The following is a 22,556-nucleotide window of genomic DNA, read 5'->3' as shown; positions in this document are numbered from 1 at the left end:
AGAAAAAAAAATTCTTAGATTTTAAATTAAAATACAATCCTCCCTGAAGTAAGTATTTAAAAAAATATCAAGTTTAGCTCAGAAAGCAATGTTCAGTTATGGGGGTGTATGTGTCAATTATCAAAAGAATAGAAAAATAATAAAAAACATAAGAAAAATTCAAAATAGGCCTTGTATAGGTCCAGTTTAAAGTAATTTCTATCCCACAAGTATGTAGGACAGAATGCAGTAATATTTCACTTAGCCATTTGTAGCCAAGACTACAGGAAGTTGCCATAATATAAGAAGAAAAGAATTAGAATTCTGTTTTGATGGGTAAATGTCATTCCCTCGTCTGATTTTTTTTTTCCATTCAGGGATATAGGGAGCCAGCATGATAGTCAAGCTTTTTACTTGTTTGAGTACTTCATAAAGAGTGTAGATACAAGGAAGTCCTACGACTTAAACATAAGTTAAGCGTCGCAACCTCGAGTCTCACTTTAATATTTCTTGTGTGCTCTATTGGCACTATTCAGGTTTAGTCTGTGCTCCTTGTTTTCATCCCTTTTCCTGGAATCAGACACAAACATTAATCACAGTCCTATAATATTTTATCAATAAATGGCAGGTTCCCATAGTTTAAAGCTTTTAGGCATATATTGATATTATAGCAAGAGTATATATATTAACTTGTATTACTGCAGGAAAAAAATAATATTAATATTAATTATGTGTACCTTCAGTACAAAAAAATGAGAAAAAAAATCAAATATTCTGATCAAAAAAGAAAAGAAATAAGGAAAATAAGGAAAAAATCAGTAATTCAATATATTCTTGAAAAAAAAACAGCATCCATTTGTCTATGGATTATTATCTCCAATTCATATGATAAGATAGAGTCACAATTCATATGATAGGATAGAGTCAATCAGTCTCAGCAGAAGATGCTTTCTTCACATGTGAGCAGTGAATCCAAGAGTCTCTTTCTCCAATCTTTATAGATGTTGGAGTAGTTAATAATATTTGGAATGGTCCTTCCCATGAAGGTTGAGTTGCTCCAGTTTGCTTGAAATTCTTGATATAAACTTTATCTCCTGGGTTCAGGTCATGCAGAGAAAAGTCTAATGGTCCGGCTTGTACTGCAGCTCCGGATTCATGAAGTTCACGTAGTTTGTGCTGTAACTCCTGTATATAGGAAGCAATAGTAATATCTCCCCCTAATAGCGATGTATAAGCCGGGGAGAAAGGCTTAGCTGGTATAGGCGGATGTCCAAAAAGCATCTCAAATGGTGAAATATGTAAGTCTCCTCTAGGCCTGCTTCTAAGATAAAATAGGACCAGAGGGAGAATTTCAGGCCATTCTAAATGGGTCTCAGTGCATAATTTGCCAATCATAGTCTTAAGTTCTTTGTTCATTCTTTCCTACTATTTGGAGAGGAGAAAAAAAAACTGAAAAAGGTTAATTAATATCAACAAAATCAATACAATCTAAGAAGAATCATCTTCATTATATTGGGAAGTTCCCTGGGCACCCTCCTGAAGGGCACCTCTCTGAGGGTCATTAGCACCTCGAGTATTTTTTGGATGAGCGCCATTTCTCATATATTGTTGTTGTACATTATCATTATAATTTTCTTCAATTGGAGCATTGTCATTATTTTCCCAATTCCTATTTCTATAATTCTGGTTTCTAAAGTTCTTATTTCTATATTTATTATAGTTATTTCCATAGTCATTATTATAATTTCTAGAATTCTGGGTTCTATAACCATTATCATCATTTCTATAGTTATTATTTCTAAAGCTATTATTAAACTGTGTATTCTTTCCAAACATCTTAAGAAATATTCTACATTCCATCATTTTGTGGCCCTTCTTCTCACAGAAGTGGCAAGTAATGGATTGATAATTGGATTTCTGGAGAGGGGCAATTGTCATTGGTTCATTATCATGCCCACTTTCTAATTTAGTCATCCTATCTATTAAATATCTCATTTTTTTCCTTCATTTCCTCCATGTCATCATTATTTTCTTCCTCCTTTTCTTTGTTTCACTTTAAAACATATATAGCTGTTTTTCGCAATTCTTCAAGGTCCATATCTGACCATCTTGGGCATTGTGTTCTAAAATAATTCTTAATTGCTTTGCAAGAATTATTTACAAAGATTCTTCTAACTTGTCTCAAACTACTCTCTTTAGTTAAGTCCCAATCTAAGTATCTGTCCCCAAACTCGATAATTCTATCCATAAATCTGGAGGGTGATTCTTCTTCCTTTTGCTTAATTTTTTCCAGTTCCATCCACTTATCTGTACTGTCTGCACATTCCTTCATTGCCGTGAGGATGGCCTCTCTACAACGGTATAGTTGTAGATAATCCTCAGGATTGTTATAGTCCCATTCGGGATCCTGAGATGGCCAATGTGCTGCATTACGCCCCCGGGTTTTGTTGACATGAGCAATTATTTTATTTTTTTCATGTTCACTTAAAAAAGCCTGTAGTAAGTTCTCAACGTCCTTGTAAGACGGATTATACTGAAAAAATATGTCTCCCATCTTTTTTGTTACTAGAAAAGGATCTTGTTCATATGTGGGGATATTTCGTGTAAATTCATTTATTTCTTGGGGAGTAAACGGTATCCTATGTCTTAAAGTCACCACATCCCCATTCTGTCCTATTTCAGGAACTTCTCTTAGAGGAAACAGGCCTCTAGTTGAATTTTGTACCTGTGGGTCAGTTTGACAAGGACAGGTTTCTCTAGGAGGACAAGATCTCCTTTGCGTTGGAATTTGGTTTTCTGTAGGAGAGGGAACATGAGAAACTGGGATTGCAGGGGAAGGGTTTTGGGGATTAAATTCAGTCAAGATTTGCACTGCATGAGAGAAGCAGTCTGTTAACTGGGCTATAGGGAAGGTGTTTTCCGTCTCTATTTCAGGGAAGGAAATTTCCTCATTCAAAGGTTCAGAAACAGGTCTGTTTCTGGTAGAGTGGGTGTTTGCCAATTGATCTTGTAAGAAACTTTTTAGATCTTCTAATTGGGCTTCCATTTTATCCTCAATTTTTCCTATTTTATCCTCAATATTTCCTATTTTATCCTCAATATTTTCTATTTTATCCTCAATTTTTTCTATTTTATCCTCAATATTTTCTATTTTATCCTCAATATTTTCTATTTTATCCTTAATATTTTCTATTTTATCCTCATTTTTTTTAATTTTATCCTCAATTTTTTTTATTTTAGCATCTCTAAATATAGTATTGAGGAGTACAAAAATGACAGTACCTATTAATATAAAAATTTGGAGGTATCCTGCATTCCTCAATGCCCCTAATTCTTCAGCTGCCATATAATTGTCAAAGAATGCAGTACTCATTTTTATATATATATTTTATAATTTCACAAAACATGTGAGGAGCAGGACAAAGCAACAAACTTTCCACAGGGTTTTTTTTTTTTCCTAATCCAGGAAGTTGTTCCTTAAGGGAAAGGATATTTAGAAACAGCTCTTCCAGCCAGGACTTTAGGGTCCTGTTGCTGAGATTTAAAACAGCTGTTTTCTGTCTATCAGAGTCATACAGCTGGGAAGTATCCGAGGTCCGATTTGAACCCAGGACCTTCTGTCTCTAGGCCTGGCTCTCAATCCGCTGAGCTACCCAGCTGTCCCTTAAGATTAAAGGGAAGAAAAAGAAAAACTGCTGATTCCAATTTAACTTAAGGAGAAAAGAGAGGAGAGAAAGTTTTTTATACTCACGTGTTCTAGCAGCTGTGTCTTTAAGCCACGTTTTTTGTTAAAAGGGACTATGTGATGAGACGGTAGAGTAAAAAGGCAAGGAATTTCAGAAGTTTATTGAGAGAATTCTTTAGACTCCCGAGTGGTCAGCCACAATGTGACAAGGAAATCACTTTAAAAGACTGATATATATTAATTTAAGGTCGCCAAGGAATTCAGCTATGTAATTCCTAAATGAAAACTCAAGTCAGCCGTCAACCTTTTATAGAGTTTAATTTCAAACAGGAGGAAGAAAGGAATTAGAGATAGAGAGAGAGAGAGGGAGAGAGAAAGGGGAGAGAAGGAAATAGGGCTTAAATACCCCTTCTGTTTAGGCTGGGCCAAAAGGCCCAAGCCCTTAGATAGCTGAGGCAAAGAAAGGAGCTCAGTCCCTATTACTCACATGACCAAAATGGAGAAACAGTCTCAGGGGCCTCCACCTCCAGCTTCCTTCAGAGCAAGCTTCTCAGAGCACCACCTCTCAGACCAAAACCTCTCGAACCAACCACCCCGGGTCCTCAGACCCTCCTATCTTTAAGGAAAAACATCCAAGTTCCCTCCCCTCAGTTCTCACATCGACCAATCACGGTCCATGTCTTTCCTGTGCCAAATGGTGGCTCAAGCTTAACCCAGGACCGCCCAGAGGTCTATGGCTTTGCACATGTATGTTGAAGGTCATATTCTCAAATAATTAAATTTTGATCTATGCTGCAGCCCTTCCTAAATCCTGTTAGGACTGAGTAGGGTGTAGATTGTAATTTCTAAGACCTGGTTCTGTCATTCCAAGTATCTCGATTGTATCAATTCTAAAATCAATCATGACTCAAAGAACTTCCTGTTCTATGCTTAAGCATGGGTCAAAGTCCTTTCCATTGTTCAGCAAAAGGTTTCTGTCCTAAAGTAATCTTAAGAAGGGAGGAGGAGGAACCTCCCATGCCAATGGGGTTCACATTCCAATAGAGTTCCCACTATCAGTAAGAAATTTCCCAATGGTGAAATTTCCCAATGGTGAAATTTCCAACATTTATAAGTAAAAGAAATTTTAAGGTTTACAGTGTTTGAGGCTGGATTAGAACTCAGGTCTTCTTGACACCAGGCCTGACACTCTGTCTAGTGCACCAGCTAGCTGCATATCCATTCAAGATAGGGTTAAAGAAGAGTTCTTGTGCAGTTGCCCCCTTTTAGCGATATATATTAAATTCTATAAATTATAATTACGTATAATTTAAATTATTTAAATATCTAATTTAAATAATTTAAATATATGTACATTCTATAGAATCATGTAAATTAAATATCATAATCATTTTTCTTTAATCACAGACTTCAGCTCCATATGGACTCTGTCCTTGGAAGTCAGGGCTGATTTTTAGTGTAATGGAAAAGGCATGGAATGCTATCCATATGTAGAAACATATACATGCATATACGGAGTGCTTTCATTTATAGAAGTGAAATGACTCACCCCAAACCTTATAACCAATTAGTGTCAGAGCTGGGGCTAGAATTCAGGTCTCTTGACTCATTCCTGAGAGCTGGTAGCTTTCTTTCCATGTCGTGGCCTGATGGCTTTGTCCAGCCCCCTCACTAAGCTAAAGTAACTGGGCCACTTGCTATTGGCCAGATGGATGGTCTGTGTTCTGGGAGAACCAAGTGGTACGTTAGTCATCAGCCATCCTGGGGGAAGAGGAATAAGGTGACCTTTGGAGATGGCCCTGGACATCAGGGAGACTCAGGGAATGAGATTAGCCCCCCTGCCACGGTTGAGGGACTTCCCCTACAACTTGCACCACAGGACCAGTGTGAGGAGGGAGCTTGACCTTCTTCACCTCCTCTTCCTGGGGTCTTTAGCCCCCCTGATCCCCTCCCACTTTCTTCCATGAACAGAGCAGTTGTGCTGTGTGCTGGCCTCAGAGGGCTCGTTGTTTGCTCGAGGTGGAAAATCCCACCCTTGCCTCGTGAATCATCGGGAAAGCCACCCCAACTCAGGCATGGTTCCCTGGAAAGAGATGGCAGATTTTTTCCACTGCTCTGAGAACAGGCAGGGTCTCAGATTGGTTGGGGGAGGAGGGGTGGCAGGAGAGGGGAAGAAAGGGAACCCAGCCCACTAGCTCCCTTCCTTGTTAACAAAGTGAGCACTGAAAACTTGAAATGCTCAGGCTGAGCAACCAGGCAGGGACAGCTCAGACGTTCAAACCCCTCCCAGGGTTCCCTCAGAGAGATCTCTATGGCATTTCAGTGGGTGGGAGAACACAGATGCTGAATCGGGTCAACACATGCAGGCACTCATTTTTGCCCCAGTGTCGTCCAATGAGCACATATCTGGACGGAGTTGGGGATGGCGACTCTCACTTGGCACTTCATGTGTCTGCTCCGGGCAGATGTTGGGTATGAGGTCAGTCTCCCATTCAGGGCCTTTCTGCCCTGGCTAGTAACAAATTTGCTCATTTCTTCAGATGAGGAAGGTTTCGTGTTGGGCCTGGGAGGGAGATGCTTGTACTTAGTACCTAAGTGTTGTCATAGCCAGAGGGGGCCTTTCATGAGCTGGGTTTCAGGGCTAACTCTGTCCCTGACTATTCCTACGGGCAAGACTCATTATTTTCATCTCAGAAATGTGAACGATAGTATTTTTCTTCTTCTGCAATGCAGGTATTGGAAAGACACATCAGAAAGAAAGGATTGGGGGAGGAAACTAGCAACATGACTGAGAACTAGATTACTTAGGTTCCAGTTCCATCCTTACCCTCAATTTGTTGTCTTTCTTTGGGGTTCCATCCTTTGCTCCTTGGGATTTTCCTCCAGTTTTGAGTGAAATGGGAATGTAAAGCTCAAAGTAATGGGTCGATGTCCACCAAGTTGATTCTGCTCTCACCACTTTCCAGCCTAGACGTGACTGAGAGCATCCAGGCAATGAGCATTTGTAAAACTGTGCAGTCATACGTCAACTTCCTTAGAAATACACCCACGGGAAGGAGGTTGGCCAGTGAATTGGACTAACCCCAAGATACAAGCACATTTGCTTCAGGGAAAACTGGAGCCAAAGTCCTTTGGAGCTGGAAGTCATAATTATGGGAGAGGAGATCAGGAAAGAAATTAGACCTTCCATTTCCAGATGTGAGAGGCAGGAATTATTTTTCCCAAGCGATAAGTGGGAAATAGGATCCCTGAGAAAAGGACTTGCCCAAGGTCACACTATGAATTCATGGCAGACTGGACAAGATTGCAGTTTTTTTGACTCCTAGGCCAGATGTCTAAGATAACATACAATCTTAATCTCTATATCTTATAAGTCTCATTTAGGAGATACAAAGAAGGCTGGTAAGGGAAGTGTTGGCAGTATCCTTTATCTATTTGCTCTTTTATGAGAGAACACATTGTTCTTTTAACTAAAGTTTCCAGGGTGAGAAATGGGAATTAATTACCAGTCATACCATGCTGGATTTCTCGTACTTTTTCTACTTTGAACTAAAAACTGGGGGTGTAAAAGGCTGAACAAATATCTCTTACAGGTTATTCAAAAACAAAAGTCTATTTTTAAAGCTCCTAAAAGGCCAAATCCCATAGAAAATAGGAAATCACGATGCCGAGAAAAGAGTCATAATTCTTGCTTGTTAGCTTTGTGACTTTAGGGAAGTCCCTTCCTCTGTTTGGGACTTGATTTCCCCATTTTTCACATGGGAAAAAAAGACTCCTTCCTTTCTCTGTCTCACAAGCCTGGTGGGAATCAAATGACATTATGAATGTGATAGATTTGCAAAAATTTGCAAAATTAGAAGTCACCACACATTTAAGGTATTGTTATCATTAGGCATAAGGGATAAGAACTGAGATTTCACTGGGTACCCAGATGATGAAACTCCTTCTACTCATGCAGCTCTTCCAACATTTGACCTTAGAGCGTTACCTGGATCACTGTGAGATTAAATGACTTCCTCTGGGTCACACAGTTTTGATCCCAGGTGCTTCTGACTCCAAGGCTGCTGTTCTATCTGTCACTCCTACTCAAATGGGCTTTGGCCTCCATGTTTCTCTGTGAAGAAGTTTTTAGATATACTCTGATGAAACAATTTTTGGCTTGGGCTCCATCTAGGTAGTAGTCTTATCAGATCTTTGTTAGTGCCCCCTCCAGCTCCTCACATCGCCGAGTTTGTGAAATCCTGGCTTCTGCCTATAGCTATCAAGTTGTCACAGAATATTGGAACGCAGATGTAGAACGTAAAAAGATCTTGGGATGATCTGATTTAGAGCTACAAGGGATCTCCAAGACAATCTTGTCCAACCCCTTCATTTTACTGATTAGGGTTTTACAGATGTGAAGTGGCTTACCCAGGGTCTTTCAGATAGAAAGTAAAAGAGACACACTTTGACTCCTCTGATTCTAAATCTAGTGTTCTTTCCCTGGGGCCAAATTGTTTTCTTGAAATATAGAAGGTTAGAGCATAGAACCTGACAGTAGGCAAGCCAATAAAGACCTCACCACTCAGAATGTGAGACATATGTTAGGACATAGACTAGCAGAACTAAAAGGGGCCTCTGAGAGCTCATCATTTCTTCTCTTACACTCTGAATTAATCTCTCATTCCCCTCATTACAGGCCTAGCGAGCAGACAGGTGATTAGGGACATACTAAGTTATTGTCTTTGAGGCTTTGGTCCTTTGAAAAGCCTGGTTTGTATATGGGGGAGAATGGAGAAGGTACAGGTGGAATATTGAGTGACAGGAAAGATAGTGTGGAAAGAAAAAAAATATTGTAGTAAGATTGTATGTCAAGGTGAGAGAGATCAAAGATGTCAGTAAGGGGGAATTCAGGTAGTTATAGATAAAGTGGATAGAGTGCTGGGCCTGGAATCAGCAAGATTCCACTTCCTGAGTTCAAATACAGCCTCAGATGCTTACTAGCTATGGGACCCTGCACAAGTCATTTAATCCTGTTTACCTCAGTTTCCTCATCTGTAAAATGAGCTGGAGAAAGAAATGACAAATCACTCCAGTATCTTTGCCAAGAAAACTCCAACTGGGGTCATAAAGAATCAGATTTGACTGAAAATGACTGAACAAAGGGGAAAATTCAACTGGGGGGCCCGGAGGGAGAAATTCAAATGGACAAAATGAAAGGGGGCCCAATGGAGATCCAGGAAGATGACAGCTGGAACTTAGATAGAGAGCTAGGCAGAGATTTTGTTGTGCTTAGCTAGTTGGACTATAGATCAGAAACACAGCAGAAGGCAGCATGGTATAGCAAGAAGAACCCTGATGTGGGAGTCAAAAGATGTGGGTCCGCGTTCTGGGACTGCCTCCAACTCATTGTGTGATCTTGGGGGAAGAGCTTCTCTTCTCAGTCTTCATTTCCCAATCCATTACCTGGAGAGTGGCCTACCTGTCTCATGGGGGTGATTCAGGAGAATAAAACAAGATCATGAATGCATTTTGAAAGATTTATATAAAATATAATGGTAGGGGCACCTAGGTGGCTCAGTGGATTGAGAGCCAGGCCTGGAGATGGGTTCAAATTTGGCCTCAGACACTTCCTGGCAGTATGACCCTGGGCAAGTCACTTAACCCCCATGGCCTAGCCTTTACTGTTCTTCTGCCTTGGAATCAACATACAGTGTAGATTCCAAGACAGACAGTAAGAGTTTGATATATATATGAATAAATATATATTTATACAATATATAATTCATATAATAACATATAATATGATTTACATAAACATAAATATAATATTATATGTATATATATATGAGGGTAGGGAGAAGGGACAATGGCAACTTATAAAATGGTGACCTATAAAATGCAGGGTAGGGCCATTATTGCTAAGATTCCACCAACTCTTCAGCTGCGTTCTGATGATTTTGTGCTTATTTTAGAATCTGTCATCAATTTAATCTTGCCATTGGGTGGTGTCAGTTTTTGTCTGTAGTGTGGGGAGAGCAGCATAGAGGAGCCTCTAGAATGTGGGGCTCTCAAGTGTGTGATGTGGCATGTTCATGTGCCCCACATTCTCTCTAGGGGTTTTATGGCACTTACCATCACATTTGACTGGGTGATCTCCCACCTTGCTGTAGTGTATAGATTCTTCAAGGCAAAGAATAATACGCTCACAGTTATTTCCTCTTTGTCCTTTATATGGCTTATTTGTACACATTTACTTCCTTACTGTCCCCTCCCCCCACCCCACCCCATTAGACTGCAACCTCCTTGAGAGCAGGGACTGTCTTTTTTCTCTTTCACCTAGCATAGTCTGTGGCACATCCAGTTGTTTCAGTCATGTCTGATTCTTCTTGATCCCATTGAAGTTTTCTTGGCAAAGATACTGGAGTGGTTTGCCATTTTCTTCTTTAGCTCATTTAAAAGATGAGGAAAGTGAGGCAAACAGAATGAAGTGACTTGCCCAGGGTCACACAGCTAATACCTATGACTGGATTTGAACTCAGGAAGATGAGTCTTCCTGACTCCAGGCTGGGTGCTCTGTCCACGCACCACCTCGCTGCTCACAGGCTCATAGTAGGTGCTTAATAAATGGATGTGGACTGACTAGCTTGTGGTGAATAAAAGGACCTCCACCACTCCTCAAGATGAACCCTCTTATCTGTAAGATGTGGTGGGTAGACTCCATGATCTCTTGGAAGGCTCTTCCATCTTTGACATTGACTCTTCTAACATTTGATGTTCTGGGTTCTTGTTTTGAGGTTCTTACCAGGTCTGCTGTTCTCTGTTTGGAATGTTGTTTGTCCCTTGGCAGTGTTTAATACTTGCTTCTCTTTCTATCTCTCTAGGGCCCCCCTGGCCTGCCTGGGTTGCCTGGATTATCGGGCAGAAGAGGACCCCGGGTAAGTGGTTGTATGTCTCTTTGAGCTTTGCCATCATATCATCTTGGTGCTCTGCTTGTGCCCCCAAGTTTCCAGGCAGGTTCCAACCAGAGATTCCCCTGGAGGGGAAACCCTTAGTCCAAGTACTGATCACATAAAGCAGAATGCCCATCATGCACCTCGGCAGTGATGCCGCCACTGAAATATTCTGGCCTGGGCCAAGCAATTGCCCCAGGCCATTGACCGAGGCCCTGGAAGACAGAGCAGGATGGCGCTTATTTTTAGCTCATGGCTCGCCAGTATTCCTGGTTAGACAATTACATAAACCCACAGTTCACTCCAGACCTGGCCCCCTGCTCCCTGGGAAGTCAGTCGGTGGAATCCACTCTGGCTGAAGCAATGTTTCCGCTTTCCATTTGTTCTCAGCGCATTCAGCTCCCCGAGCTGCTGTCAGCAGAGCAGTTCTGGGCCAGGCTTGGTCTTGTAAGACAGGGAAGGTTGGGAAGCCAATGTGTGACTCTTGTGAAAGGGGAGCAGTCATTTGTCGATAGGTTAGAAGCCGTTTTTGTTTTGGAATAGGGCAGAAAGGCTACAACCTGGCATACTTGTGTGATGAAATAATAATAATAACTCATATTTCTCATTTGGTCCTCACAACATCCTTGGGAGGTAGAGGCTATCATTAGCCTCATTTTATAGATGAAGAAACGGAGGCAAGCAGAGGTTTAGTGACTTGCCCAGGGTCACACTCTAGTAAGTGTCTGAGGCCAGAATTGAACTCAGGTTTTCCTGACTTCATATTCAGCCCTCTAATCACTGCCTCTGGCTAACTCCGTGGAGAACCCATGGATTCCTTAGAACCATATAATATGAGAACTGACAAGGAACTTTAATTCAAACCTATCCATTTTGCATATTTAGAAACTGGTGCCACAGTGAAGCTTAGTAACTTATATGAAGTCACATAGACTGTTCATGGCAAAGCTAGAACTAGAACTCAGATCTCCTATCTGCAAGGCTTGTGTCCCTCCCTAGGTATATGTTGTTGGTTGTCTCTCGAACCGAGGATGTTAGACGTCAACAACTCATTATTTCCAAGTCTCTTTTTGTGATAACATAAAGTGAATTGGGAGAAAATGAAATCATTCCACCCCCATTACATTTATTGTTATTTTTGTAATTTCTGGCATTGAATGAAGTGTTAGTCTATACTTAGTTCCTCCCCTCCCCTCCCCTCCCCTCCCCTCCCCTCCCCTCCCCTCCCCTCCCCTCCCTACCTCCTCCTTTCCCCTACCCCCTCCTTTCTCAGGACTCTATAGATGCCTGTGTATAGATTTCTGGGGATCTATGAACTTAGATAGGAAAAAAAATTAATTATAATATCACCATAATTAATTTCTTTTCTAATCCTATGCATTTCATTTTTTACATTTAAAAGCAATACTATGTAAAGGGGATTCATAGGCTTCACCCATGATGCAAAAAAGGTCAAGAATTCCTGCTCTAGATTGCCCCATTCCATTCTTCCATTCCGTAGGCCAGGGTGGGCTGATTGGGTGAATGGGGGGAATCCCTCGTCCCTTCCCCCACTCAGCTTTCTAAGCTGAGGCATTTATAGAAACAGTTTGTCTGGCCCCTTTTCAAATATTTTGTTCATTTCTCATGAGGCAGAGGCCAGAGTGGAATCAGGAGTCTGGGCAGAGAGAGATAGGATAAAGCCCCCAGGCTTAAAGAGCTGCAAATGCAGAAGCCATTCACGGGGCAGAAAAGATAACTATTCCTTCGGACAGTCTCTGATCTAGAACCAAGAAAGAGTGGTCCTAGCAGGAACGAGGCGGCTGGCTGCTCATACTTGACTCTGGGTAGACTTGGCGGTGTTTGTGGGTGAGAGATAAATGTTCAGGGAACTTGCCTGTCAGAGTGAAGAATTCTACCTGTGCCATCCCTGAAGACCCCCCCCCCCCCCCAGCCAATCTCTCTCTTCCCAGAATGTACCAGGGAATTGCTTCTACCTGGCTAGACTTCAGACCTTTGGATTGAGTAGATAAGGGTCCTGAGGGACAGCTTGATATAGTGGAAAGTCTAGGGAACCAGGAGTCAGAATCCCAGAATCTCAAGAATTAGAAGGGACATCAGTGATCAAAGCAATACCCAGGTTTGAATCCTGGATAAAAATTCCCCTCTAAGCTTGGATAAGCCATCTTAGCAAATGAGGTAAGAATGTAGCTAGGTGATACAGTCAATAGACTATTATAACTGGAGTCAGGGAGACTTGAGTTCAAATGATGCATTCAACACTACTAACTCTCTAATCCTGGGGAAATTACTTCAATTTTCTTACCCTCCTTTTCTTTATCTATAAGATGGAAATACTAATTGTACCTATCTCCCATGGCTATTGTGAAGATCAGATTTAATAATATGTGTAAAGTGCATTGCAAACCTTAAAGTACTGCATAAATGTTAGATATTAGTATTTTTCTCTTTGGATCTCAATTTCTCCACATGTAAAATAGGAATTAGAGGTCCTGCAGGGTAATGGATAAAACACTGGACTTAGATTCAGGAAGTTCTGGGTTCAATTGGACACCCCCATTTTCTAATCTTTTGCCACCCTAGAAAGCACAGCTATAAATATTTTTGTACAAACAGATCCTTTCCCATTTTTTTTTTAAATCTCTGGGATACAAACCTAGTAGTGGTATTGCTGGATGAAAGGGCATGCATTCTTTTTTTTTCTTTTTTTAAACCCTTCCCTTCCATCTTGGAATCAATACTGTGTATTGGTTCCAAGGCAAAAGAGTGGTAAGGGCTAGGCCACAGGGATCAAGTGACTTGCCCAGCCAGGGTCATACAGCTAGGAAGTATCTGAGGTCAAATTTGAACCCAGGACCTCTTGTCTCTAGGCCTGGATCTCTATCCACTGAGCCCCCATGCCCTCCCTCCAATGCATTATTTTAAAGCCCTTTGGGCTTAGTTCCAAATTGCCTTCCAGAATGGTTGGATCAATTCACAACTCCACCAGCAATACATTAATGTCCCAACTTTGCCACTTACCCTCCAACATTAATTATTTTCCTTTACTGTCATATTGACCAATCTGCTAGGTGTGAGGTGATACCTCAGAGTTGTTTTGATTTTCATTTCTCTAATCAGTAGAGATTTAGAACATTTTTTCATATGATTATTGATAGCTTTGATTTCTTCATCTAAAATTGCCTATTCCTATCCCTTGATCATTTTTCAATTGGGGAATGATTTTATTTCTTATAATTTGACTTACTTCTTTATATAGTTGAGAAATTAGATCTTTGTCAGAAAATGTTGTTATAAAATTTTTCCCCACTTTGTTGCTTCCTTTCTAGCTTTGGTTGTATTGGTTTTGTTTGTACAAAATCTTTTTGATTTAATATAATCAAAATCATTCATTTTATATCATGTAATGTCCTCTGTGTAGTGCTTGGTCTTAAATTCTTCCCCCTTCTCCCTAGATGTGACAGGTATACTATTCCATATTCACCTAATTTACTTATATTACTCTTTATGTTCAAATCATATAACCATTCTGAATTTATCTTGGTATAGGGTGTGAGATATTGATCTAAACCTAATCTCCCCCATATTGTTTTCCAATTTTCCCAGTGGTTTTTGTCAAGTAGTGGGTTCTTGTCCCAAAAGCTGGGATTTGGGAGTTTACCAAACACTAGATTGCAGAGGTCATTTACCCCGAGTCTACTCCATTGACCCTCCCTTCTATCTCTTAGCCAGTGCCATATTGTTTTGATGACCACTGCATGTACTTTTGAAACTATAACCTAACTATGAGTTATTGATTTAATACTTGCTCTGGGTGATCTCCCCAACTTAGTACTCATGGGTTTGTAGGTTTTGATGACTACTGTTGTCCTCAGTTCTGAGGTTAGCCATACTGTGGGTCCATACTCTAAAACCGTATTTTGTAGCCCCCAATCAGTGAGTTTGCCTTTAATAGTCAGCTAATTGGCACAGGTAGCTCAAAGAAAAGATCTATTCTGGGATTCATCGTATAAACAGTGGCCCACTACCCATAATGGGATACACTCTCCCACATCTCTACACAGCAACTCATACTTACAGTCTTGCAGAGCCCCATAATGCTCTCTCTTTGGGGCTTAGATTCACACTTCGCTCCCTACTTCTATCCCTTAATCTTTGCAGAGAAGATCTTTTAACTGGGGTCCTCAGTTCTGCTTTTTAATATATCTCAACTCTGGGGTTCTAATTATCCTTTTGAACCCACACTCTGCTCTCTCCAGTTACATGCCCCCAAACCACTCCTTCTTCCTTAATGCCTCAATTGCCTCTGTTTCTATGTCTGTCTAGAGAGACTCTGTCTCTGCTCCTTCCCAAATCTGTTATCTTCTACTGATTGAGTAGCTCTGCAGAGAGATGCCGTGGCAAATGGGGAGGAGGAGAGAAAAATCTCCTTCTCTGCTGCCATTTGGTATAGATGCAGAAGTTATACTCCGTGTTAGGCTCCCTGCCCTAACTAGACCTTGACTGCTTCTAGGGCTGGCAGGCTGACAGGCGTTTGGCCAATCTTCAAACATCCAGTGAAGAGCTGCCCTTCTAATTCCATCAGGGAGAGCTCCTTCATACTTCATAAAGGGATAATAGGGTGTAGACATTTCTTGGCACTTTGTTTAGATGTCAACAACTCATTATTTCCAAGTCTCTTTTTGTGATAATATAAAGTGAATTGGGGGAAAATGAAATCATTCCACCCCCATTACATTTATTGTTATTTTTGTAATTTCTGGCATTGAAAACTAATTATTTGGGGGGCAGCTAAATGGCTTAGTGGATAGAGAGCCAGGCATGGATACAGGAAGTCCTGGGTTCAAATGTGACCTCAGATACTTTTAGCTGTGTGACTGTGAACAAGTCACTTAACCCCACTTGCTCTTACAGCTTTTCTGTCTTGGAACTGATACACAGTATTGACCCTAAGACAGAAGGTAAGGGTTTAAAAAAAAGAAAGAGAGAGAGGACTGATCATTTTAAGGGAAATTTTTACTGTTGTAGCATCTTAGATTTGGAATAGGAGCATCACCTAGTCCAATTCTCCCATTTTATCGATGAGTACAGTGACTCCAGAGAAGTTAAATAGCTTAACCAAAGTCATAAAAAAGTAGAACTGGGATTCAAACTCAGGTCCTATGACTTCATATCTAGCATCTCTTTCCATTATACTATGCTATCTCCCCAGGCATAGGAGAGGGCGTAGATCTTATCATGAGGTTCTATTACTTCCATGGCTGAGTGCTCTTCAAACATAGGCATGTCCTTCCTCATCAAGTATAGAAAAGGGAAAAATCAGACTCCAGAATCAATCACAGGTCGGGCATGAGCTTAGTTCAGATCAAGGGACGTGAAAGGGAGTATCTAGCCGAACGTGGCAGATTCTAGCCCAGGAACCAACGAGAAAGCAAGTCCGAGATGCTGCTTAGCTCATTTGGATGTCAGCAGCCAGGGGCGATGGCAGGTGTGCTAGAGGCAGGGGGATGGCCTAAATGACCCATCAAGGTTCTTTCCAGGATATTTTTCTGTCAGGGTCTGCTGTGAGGATTCCCTCCATCGTACGCTTGCTAGAGGAGCTGGACGTGGCCTTGGTCAGATGGTAGCAATTACCCAGACCCTAGGGCTTGGATCCAGGTTGTTAGGACTCTTGTTTATATGAGAGGCCTGAAGGCCTCCCATGCATAGGGACCTTTCTGGAGAAAGGGGCCTGAAACAAGATCTAACCATTTCAAAGGGGTGTGGAAGTGTATTGGAAAGATTTAGACCCCTTAGGCTGGTATAAACCAACAAATGAGTCTTAGTCATCCAGGACCATCTATTTTGTTTTTATTGAGTACCTCCTGGGCCCATGTTTCCTTTACTATGAGGACACAAAGAAGTAGAAAATAGTCTCCTTGCCTTGGAATTTATATAGTGTTTTAACAGTTGCAAAGCATATTCCATCCATTGCTTGCTTCCTTTGATGTTCGACATTACTCTGTGAGGAAAGTACTACAGATATTATTATTATTCCCATTTTACCAATGAATACAACCAAAACGGAGAAAAGTTAGATGACTTACCCAAGGTCATACACCCAGTGTGTGGGATTTCACACTCTGATATGAGATTTCAAATCTAGTGTTGTCATTTTTTTTAACCTTTACTTTCTATCTTAGAAACAATACTATATATTGGTTCCAAAGCAGATAAATAGTAAGGGCTAGGCAATGGGATTTGCCTAGGGTCACACAGCTAGGAAGGGTCTGAGGTCAGATTTGAACCCAAGATCTCCCATCTTTAGGCCTGACTCTCTTTCCACTGATCCATTCACCTTGCTGCCCTCAAGGGGCTAACATTCGAATGGAGGAGAAGACATGCAAACAACTATGCACAGACCAGATACATACAGGATAAACTAGGGAAAATTTCGGAGGGAAGTCACCAAGATTAAGGAGGTTTAGGAGAGGCTTCTTTTAGAAGGTGGGCCTTTGGCTGAGGGTTCAAGGAAGCCAGGAGGAAGAGGAGATGAAGAGAGAGTGTGTGTGTGTGTTCCAAGCATGGGGAACAGCCTAGGAAAACATCCAGAATGGGAAGATAGAATGCTTTGTGTAAAGATCAAAATACTGGAAAGGTAGGTATTATTAAGGGTCCGGTTGAGGGCAAGGAGTACAACCCCCCTTATTTTGTAGATGAGGAAACAAAGGCTCAGGGAGGATAAATGTACAGGGAATGAGCTGCCAAGTCAGGAATCGAACCCAGGACTTCTGAATTCTGAGCTGATGATCTTTCCACTGTACCACAGATACCCTTGGCTTGGAATAAGTGGAAGCCATTGTGTACTGCCATGGGTAGATTAGGCAGGATCTGTTTCCCTCTAACTTTCTCTTTTTTTCCTTTCCTGTGCAGGGTCCCCCTGGGCCTCATGGAAACCCTGGTCCTCCTGGTCCTCCTGGTGCAAAGGTAGGTATTTGTTTCCAGGTAGACTTGATTATCCCCTTCATTTGGGGGGATGGGAGAATGGAAAGAGCCTATCTAGGCCATGACACCCAAGCTCTGCCAGTATTGGACTGTATAGTCCAAAGTTTATATTTGTCAACGCTGCAGGAATCTTGTACAATTTTTCTTTGGTCCAAGTCTATCGGCATGGCCCCCGGTGACAGACACATGATTTAGGTGTCCTCATTCGTGTATATCATTTGTTCTGGTAAATTAATTAGATGAATTTGGGAGGCTTGTTAAAACAAAACAAAACCAAAAAACCCCAAGATGATTGGCACCACCGGCTCACATAGGTGAACTACATATAACTCGTAGGCTGGACGTCCAGGGCAGAGGAGTTCTTAATCTGGGATCTGTGGACTTAAAAAATGTACATATATATTCTGATATAATAACATAATTGGTTTTCTTTGTAATTATTATATCTTATGCATTATACAATATGTGTTATATTTTATGTGTTTAAAAGCAATATTCTGAGGGCAGCTAGACAGCACAGTGGATAGAGCACCAGGAGGACCTGGGTTCAAATCTGACCTCCGACATTTCCTAGCTGTGTGACCCTGGGTAAATCACCTAACCCCTATTGTCTAGTCCTTGCTGCTCTTCTGCCTTAGAATTGACACTAGGACAGAAGGTAAGGGTTTAAAAAATAAAATAATAAAAGCAGTATTCTGAGAAGAGGTCTATAGGCTTCCCTAGACCGCTGGAGGGATTTATGACTCGAGCAAGGATAAGAACCCCTGATCTAGGATGACGACCTGGAGGGTCAGGAGCTGGGCCTCAGAGGTAGCCCTGGGAAAACTGGCCCTTTGGTTGGGAAGTAGGTGTGTCTCGAGATCATAGATTTTGATGAGACTTTAATGGTCCTGGGTTACCCACCTGAGCTGGGATTTGAACCCGTGTTTTCCTGACTTCCGGGGTCATTCTCCATGTGCTACATCAGTTTTGTCTTGGTTAAAATGACTTCCATCTGGGGCAATGTACTGTTCTTCATCAGTAATGTGACCGCCCCTGAGGGGTTGGTGAACCAGTGGTGGTCTGAACTTTGGGGTCAGTCAGGAAACATTTAGTAATCTCTTACTCTATGCCAGGTATTATGCTAAGCCCTGCAGCTAAAAAGAAGGGCAAAAAACAATCTCTGTGCCCAGGGCTCTCCCTGTCTAATGGGGGGTTCAGTGACCTGAATATGTAGCCCCTAATGAGAGGCAGCTTCCTGATTGCCCGTGGGTGGGGGGCTACTGTCTGCACTGGGAGCCAGCATTCTAGCTGGATGCATCAATTAGGAATATTTATCACAGATCCTGGCCTGTCCATTAACTCCTCCTGCTCTGAGGCAGCGCGGAGTCAGGAGGTACAAGCTGCTGCCTTCTGAAGCAAATATCAGATGCCCTCAGTGCCGTGCAGCACCTGCTAGGACTGGGGTGGGGGTGAGTCTGGCAGCTAGTGGCAGCTGAGCATTTCCTAGGGGCTAGAGGAGAAAGATAGCTTAGTTTGGGCACTGGACCCGTTACAGCATCCAGGGAAGCTCAAAGTGGTATTGCCACCTTGGGAACTGGACTGATGCCCTTTCCAGCTTGAAAAGAAATCAGTTTCTCTGAGCTGGGGCATCTGTTTTGAATTGGAAAGGCACAGAGGAAGGTTCTCCTTGTGAACATTACATCCTAGTGTGGCCCAGTGTTGCCTCATCACTGCTTTCCAGATGACTTGGAGGGCAAACCTAGTTGTTTCTGGTGTTTCAGAATTAGAAACACACAGGTATGCACACAGACAGATACCGGGGTTAGTGTTTCTCTCTGTCTCTGTCTCTTTCTCTTTCTCTGTCTTGCTGACTCTCTCTCTCTCTCTCTCTGTGTCTCTGTCTCTTTCTCTTTGTCGCTCTCTATGTCTCTGTTGCTCTCTTTTTTTGTTTTTCTCTCTCTCTCTCTCCCTCCCCCTGTCTCTCTGTCTCTCTGTGTGTGTCTCTGTCTCTCTTTCTTTGTCTCTCTTTATGTCTCTGTCTCTCTCTTTTTCTCTCTCTCCCTCCCCCATCTCTCTCTCTCTCTCTCTCTCTCTCTCTCTCTCTCTCTCTCTCTCTCTCTCTCTCTCTCTCTCTCTCTCTCTGTTTCTTTCTGTCTCTCTCTCTTCCCCTCTCTGTCTCTGTCTGTCTGTCTCCTTGACTGTCTGTCTACCCCTCTCTCCCCCCTTTCTGTCTCCCTGTCTCTCTCTCTCCCCCACTCACCTCTCTCTGTCTCTTTGTATCTCTCTCTCCTCCCCTCTCTGTCTCTGTCTGTCTGTCTGTCTCCCCCCTTTCTGTCTTCCTGTCTCTGTCTCTGTCTCTCTCCCCCCACTCACCTTTCTCTGTCTCTATTTGTCTTCTTTCACTTTCTCTGTCGCTCCTCTTTCTCTTCTTCTCCCCTCCCTCTGTTCCTTCTCTTTCTTGCCCTGCCTCTCTCCTCCCTATTCTTTCCTCCTTCCTTCTCCCTTTTTCCCCATCCCTTTGGTTATGTTGCTTCCAGATTGCTGATGGAAGTTCAGAAAGACCAAACTGACTCATTTGGAGATCTCCTCTTCCTGTCTGTTCTGTAGAAAGGGGCTTCAGAGATCTTTCTCCTTTCGATGGGCAGGTGACCAACTGGAGTCTTTGCTAAAAGGTCTGCTTTTTGCTTTTGTGTTTCCTTGAGTCCAAGTTTCCTGGCCACATTTTAGAGTGAGATAAAACTGTGCCATACTTAGGAGGGAAAAAAAGAATGTTTTGTCTTCGATTCAATTCTGATAGTATCTGGGACTGGCTTAGTGTAGTGGAAAGGGCACTGCATTTGGAGTCAGAGGACCAGTTCAAATCGTAATTACTATGGTCATATCCATCAAGAATCAATGTTAAAAAGAACAGTGGATTTGGAATCAAAGAACCTGGGTTCAAATTCTAACTCTTCCTTATTACCTACATTACCTTGGCTGTTCCCCTCAGTTTCCTCATCTGTAAAATGCGGGGGAGGACTAGATGGTTTCAAAGGTCTGATATTCTCTGTCTTATTCTGGTGCCCATCCCAAGGGTCACGACAGGTGTGGTAGTCTTTATTTTTTCAACCCCTTATGTTCTGTCTTAGAATCAATAGTGGGTATTGGTTCCAAGGTGGAAGAGTGCTAAGGTGCTAAGCAATGGGGTTAAGTGACTTGTCCAGGGTCACACAGCTAGTAAGTGTCTGAGATTAGATTTGAACCCAAGGCTTCCCATCTCTGGGCCTGGCTCTCCATCCACTGAGCCACTCCACTGCCCCCATGGTACAGTCTCATGAATATGAGAGCTGGAAGGGACCTTGAGAAATCATGAAGTCTTTCTCATTGTATAGAAGAGGTAAGCAACAGTAAGAGAAAGCAACTAAAGCCAAGATTCTTCAGTTAGGAAATGGAGAGGCTGGCACTAGACCCCAGGTCTGCTGCAGCATCCTTTCCCTTATGTCTCTCCTCACTTAGTATCTTACCTCCCTACCCTTGTATTCTTCCATTCTGAAGGCTGACTATTAAGTTCAGGCCATTTTGGGGGGTAGGTGGGAGAGTGAAATGGCATGTTTTATACGTACTTAGAGAGAAACATGGTATTGATCAGGAAGGAATGCTTAGAGGCAAGAGGATGGGTGATAGGATGTGTGTCACTTCTGATGAGAACATCCCAAGCCTGAGAGCGTGAAGCGACACTGGAGATCATTTCTTCCTATCACCTCACTTGATAAATGAACAAGTGGAAGCCTAGAAGAGGGAACTGACTTGCCTGAGGTTCTTGCAAGCTGGGTTTGAGCCCAAGTCCTCTGGCTTGAGATCCAGGGTTTTTTTTACTATTATGCCATGCTAGGAAATGGAGAGTTTTCTTCTTAAGGAGTGTCCTGTAGCTTTTGCTTTGCAAAGCTTGTTTCCTGGGCCAGTTTTCCCCCATTGCTACACCCTCCTCCCCTGCTTCCTCCTCCCCCACCCAGCTGTGCACTTCTCATCAAATAATGCCACTCACTTGGGCCCCTGACCCACCGACACTGGCGTGCAGGCCTGCTTTGCCTCACCCCACCAGCCTATGTGGCTTTGGGGAAGCCAAGGCAAGACTAGGGCTGGGCAGCCGCTCAGCAATCAATGTTGGAAAGTGGCTGGCTGGGGAGGTGGGAGAGGCGGGATAGGAGTGGGTGGGGACCAGCTGGGGAATTGCTGCTAATAACGGAAAGTGAGTCCAAATGGCCCGGCTTACAGTCCTGTGCCTGTGTACTTTGGACTGCCAGGCAAGAAGACTTCAATCCTTTATAATTTTTAATAGATAAGGGTGCGGATTCTGGGAACAAAAGCGTAGGAGGTGTTTCTCCCACTGGGAAGTCTCTCAAGCCAAAGGGAGCTGGGTTGCTCTCCTGCTGGGGTCAGCCAATGAACTTAGCCTTAATCACCAGAGCTCACATTTATATGGCACGTCACAGTTTACTAAGCAGGCTGCATGCGTTATTTCATGGATTCGTCGTCATGGCCCTGTCTGACAGGTTGGGAAATGTTATTATTCCCATTTTACAGTTGGGGATTTCAGAAGGGTTAATTAAATGACCCAAAGTCCCACCCAATCTGCATTCACCCAAGCAGGGCCAGAATTTTGGCTTAGCCAGTGGTATAACTGGGACTCAGATCCAAGTCTTTTGTCTCCAAACGCAATGGATTTTTTAAAACCTTGACTCCAGATTAAGAAGCTTACATTCTGGCTTAAGGGCTCACAAGTTGTGACAATTTGCCCTTTGCTCCTATAGCTGCTGCTGGCCTCTAGCTTGGAGGGAGGAAGGTTAAAAGGTTAAAAAGTCACCCTGGATCAGGAGAAAAAGCTCAGCTGATGGACTGATGAGCTTAACTGAACCTTCGGGACTGGGGGGGGGGGGGCTACCTCTTCCAGTCCCCAAACTCCTGGTAGAACTTAGCTGCAGCCACATATCTGGCCCTGGGGTGAGCACCAGCAC

The 22,556-nt window shown here is 42.5% G+C and overlaps 1 protein-coding gene across 4 annotated transcripts in view; it reads left to right on the top strand.

The window, feature by feature from the left end:
• Positions 1–22,556, top strand: part of COL27A1 (collagen type XXVII alpha 1 chain) — a 268,951-nt gene that overhangs the window by 32,642 nt on the left and 213,753 nt on the right. For all 4 annotated transcript variants that reach the window (XM_056812389.1, XM_056812391.1, XM_056812388.1 and 1 more), the window contains exons 4-5: positions 10,528–10,581; positions 17,509–17,562. In XM_056812389.1, coding sequence (XP_056668367.1) covers positions 10,528–10,581; positions 17,509–17,562 — 108 coding nt within the window. The remainder of the gene's footprint in view (positions 1–10,527; positions 10,582–17,508; positions 17,563–22,556) is intronic.

This window comes from Monodelphis domestica, chromosome 1, assembly GCF_027887165.1.
Source record: "Monodelphis domestica isolate mMonDom1 chromosome 1, mMonDom1.pri, whole genome shotgun sequence".
NCBI lineage: Eukaryota > Metazoa > Chordata > Mammalia > Didelphimorphia > Didelphidae > Monodelphis > Monodelphis domestica.
This window is presented reverse-complemented; position numbering and strand designations above follow the sequence as displayed.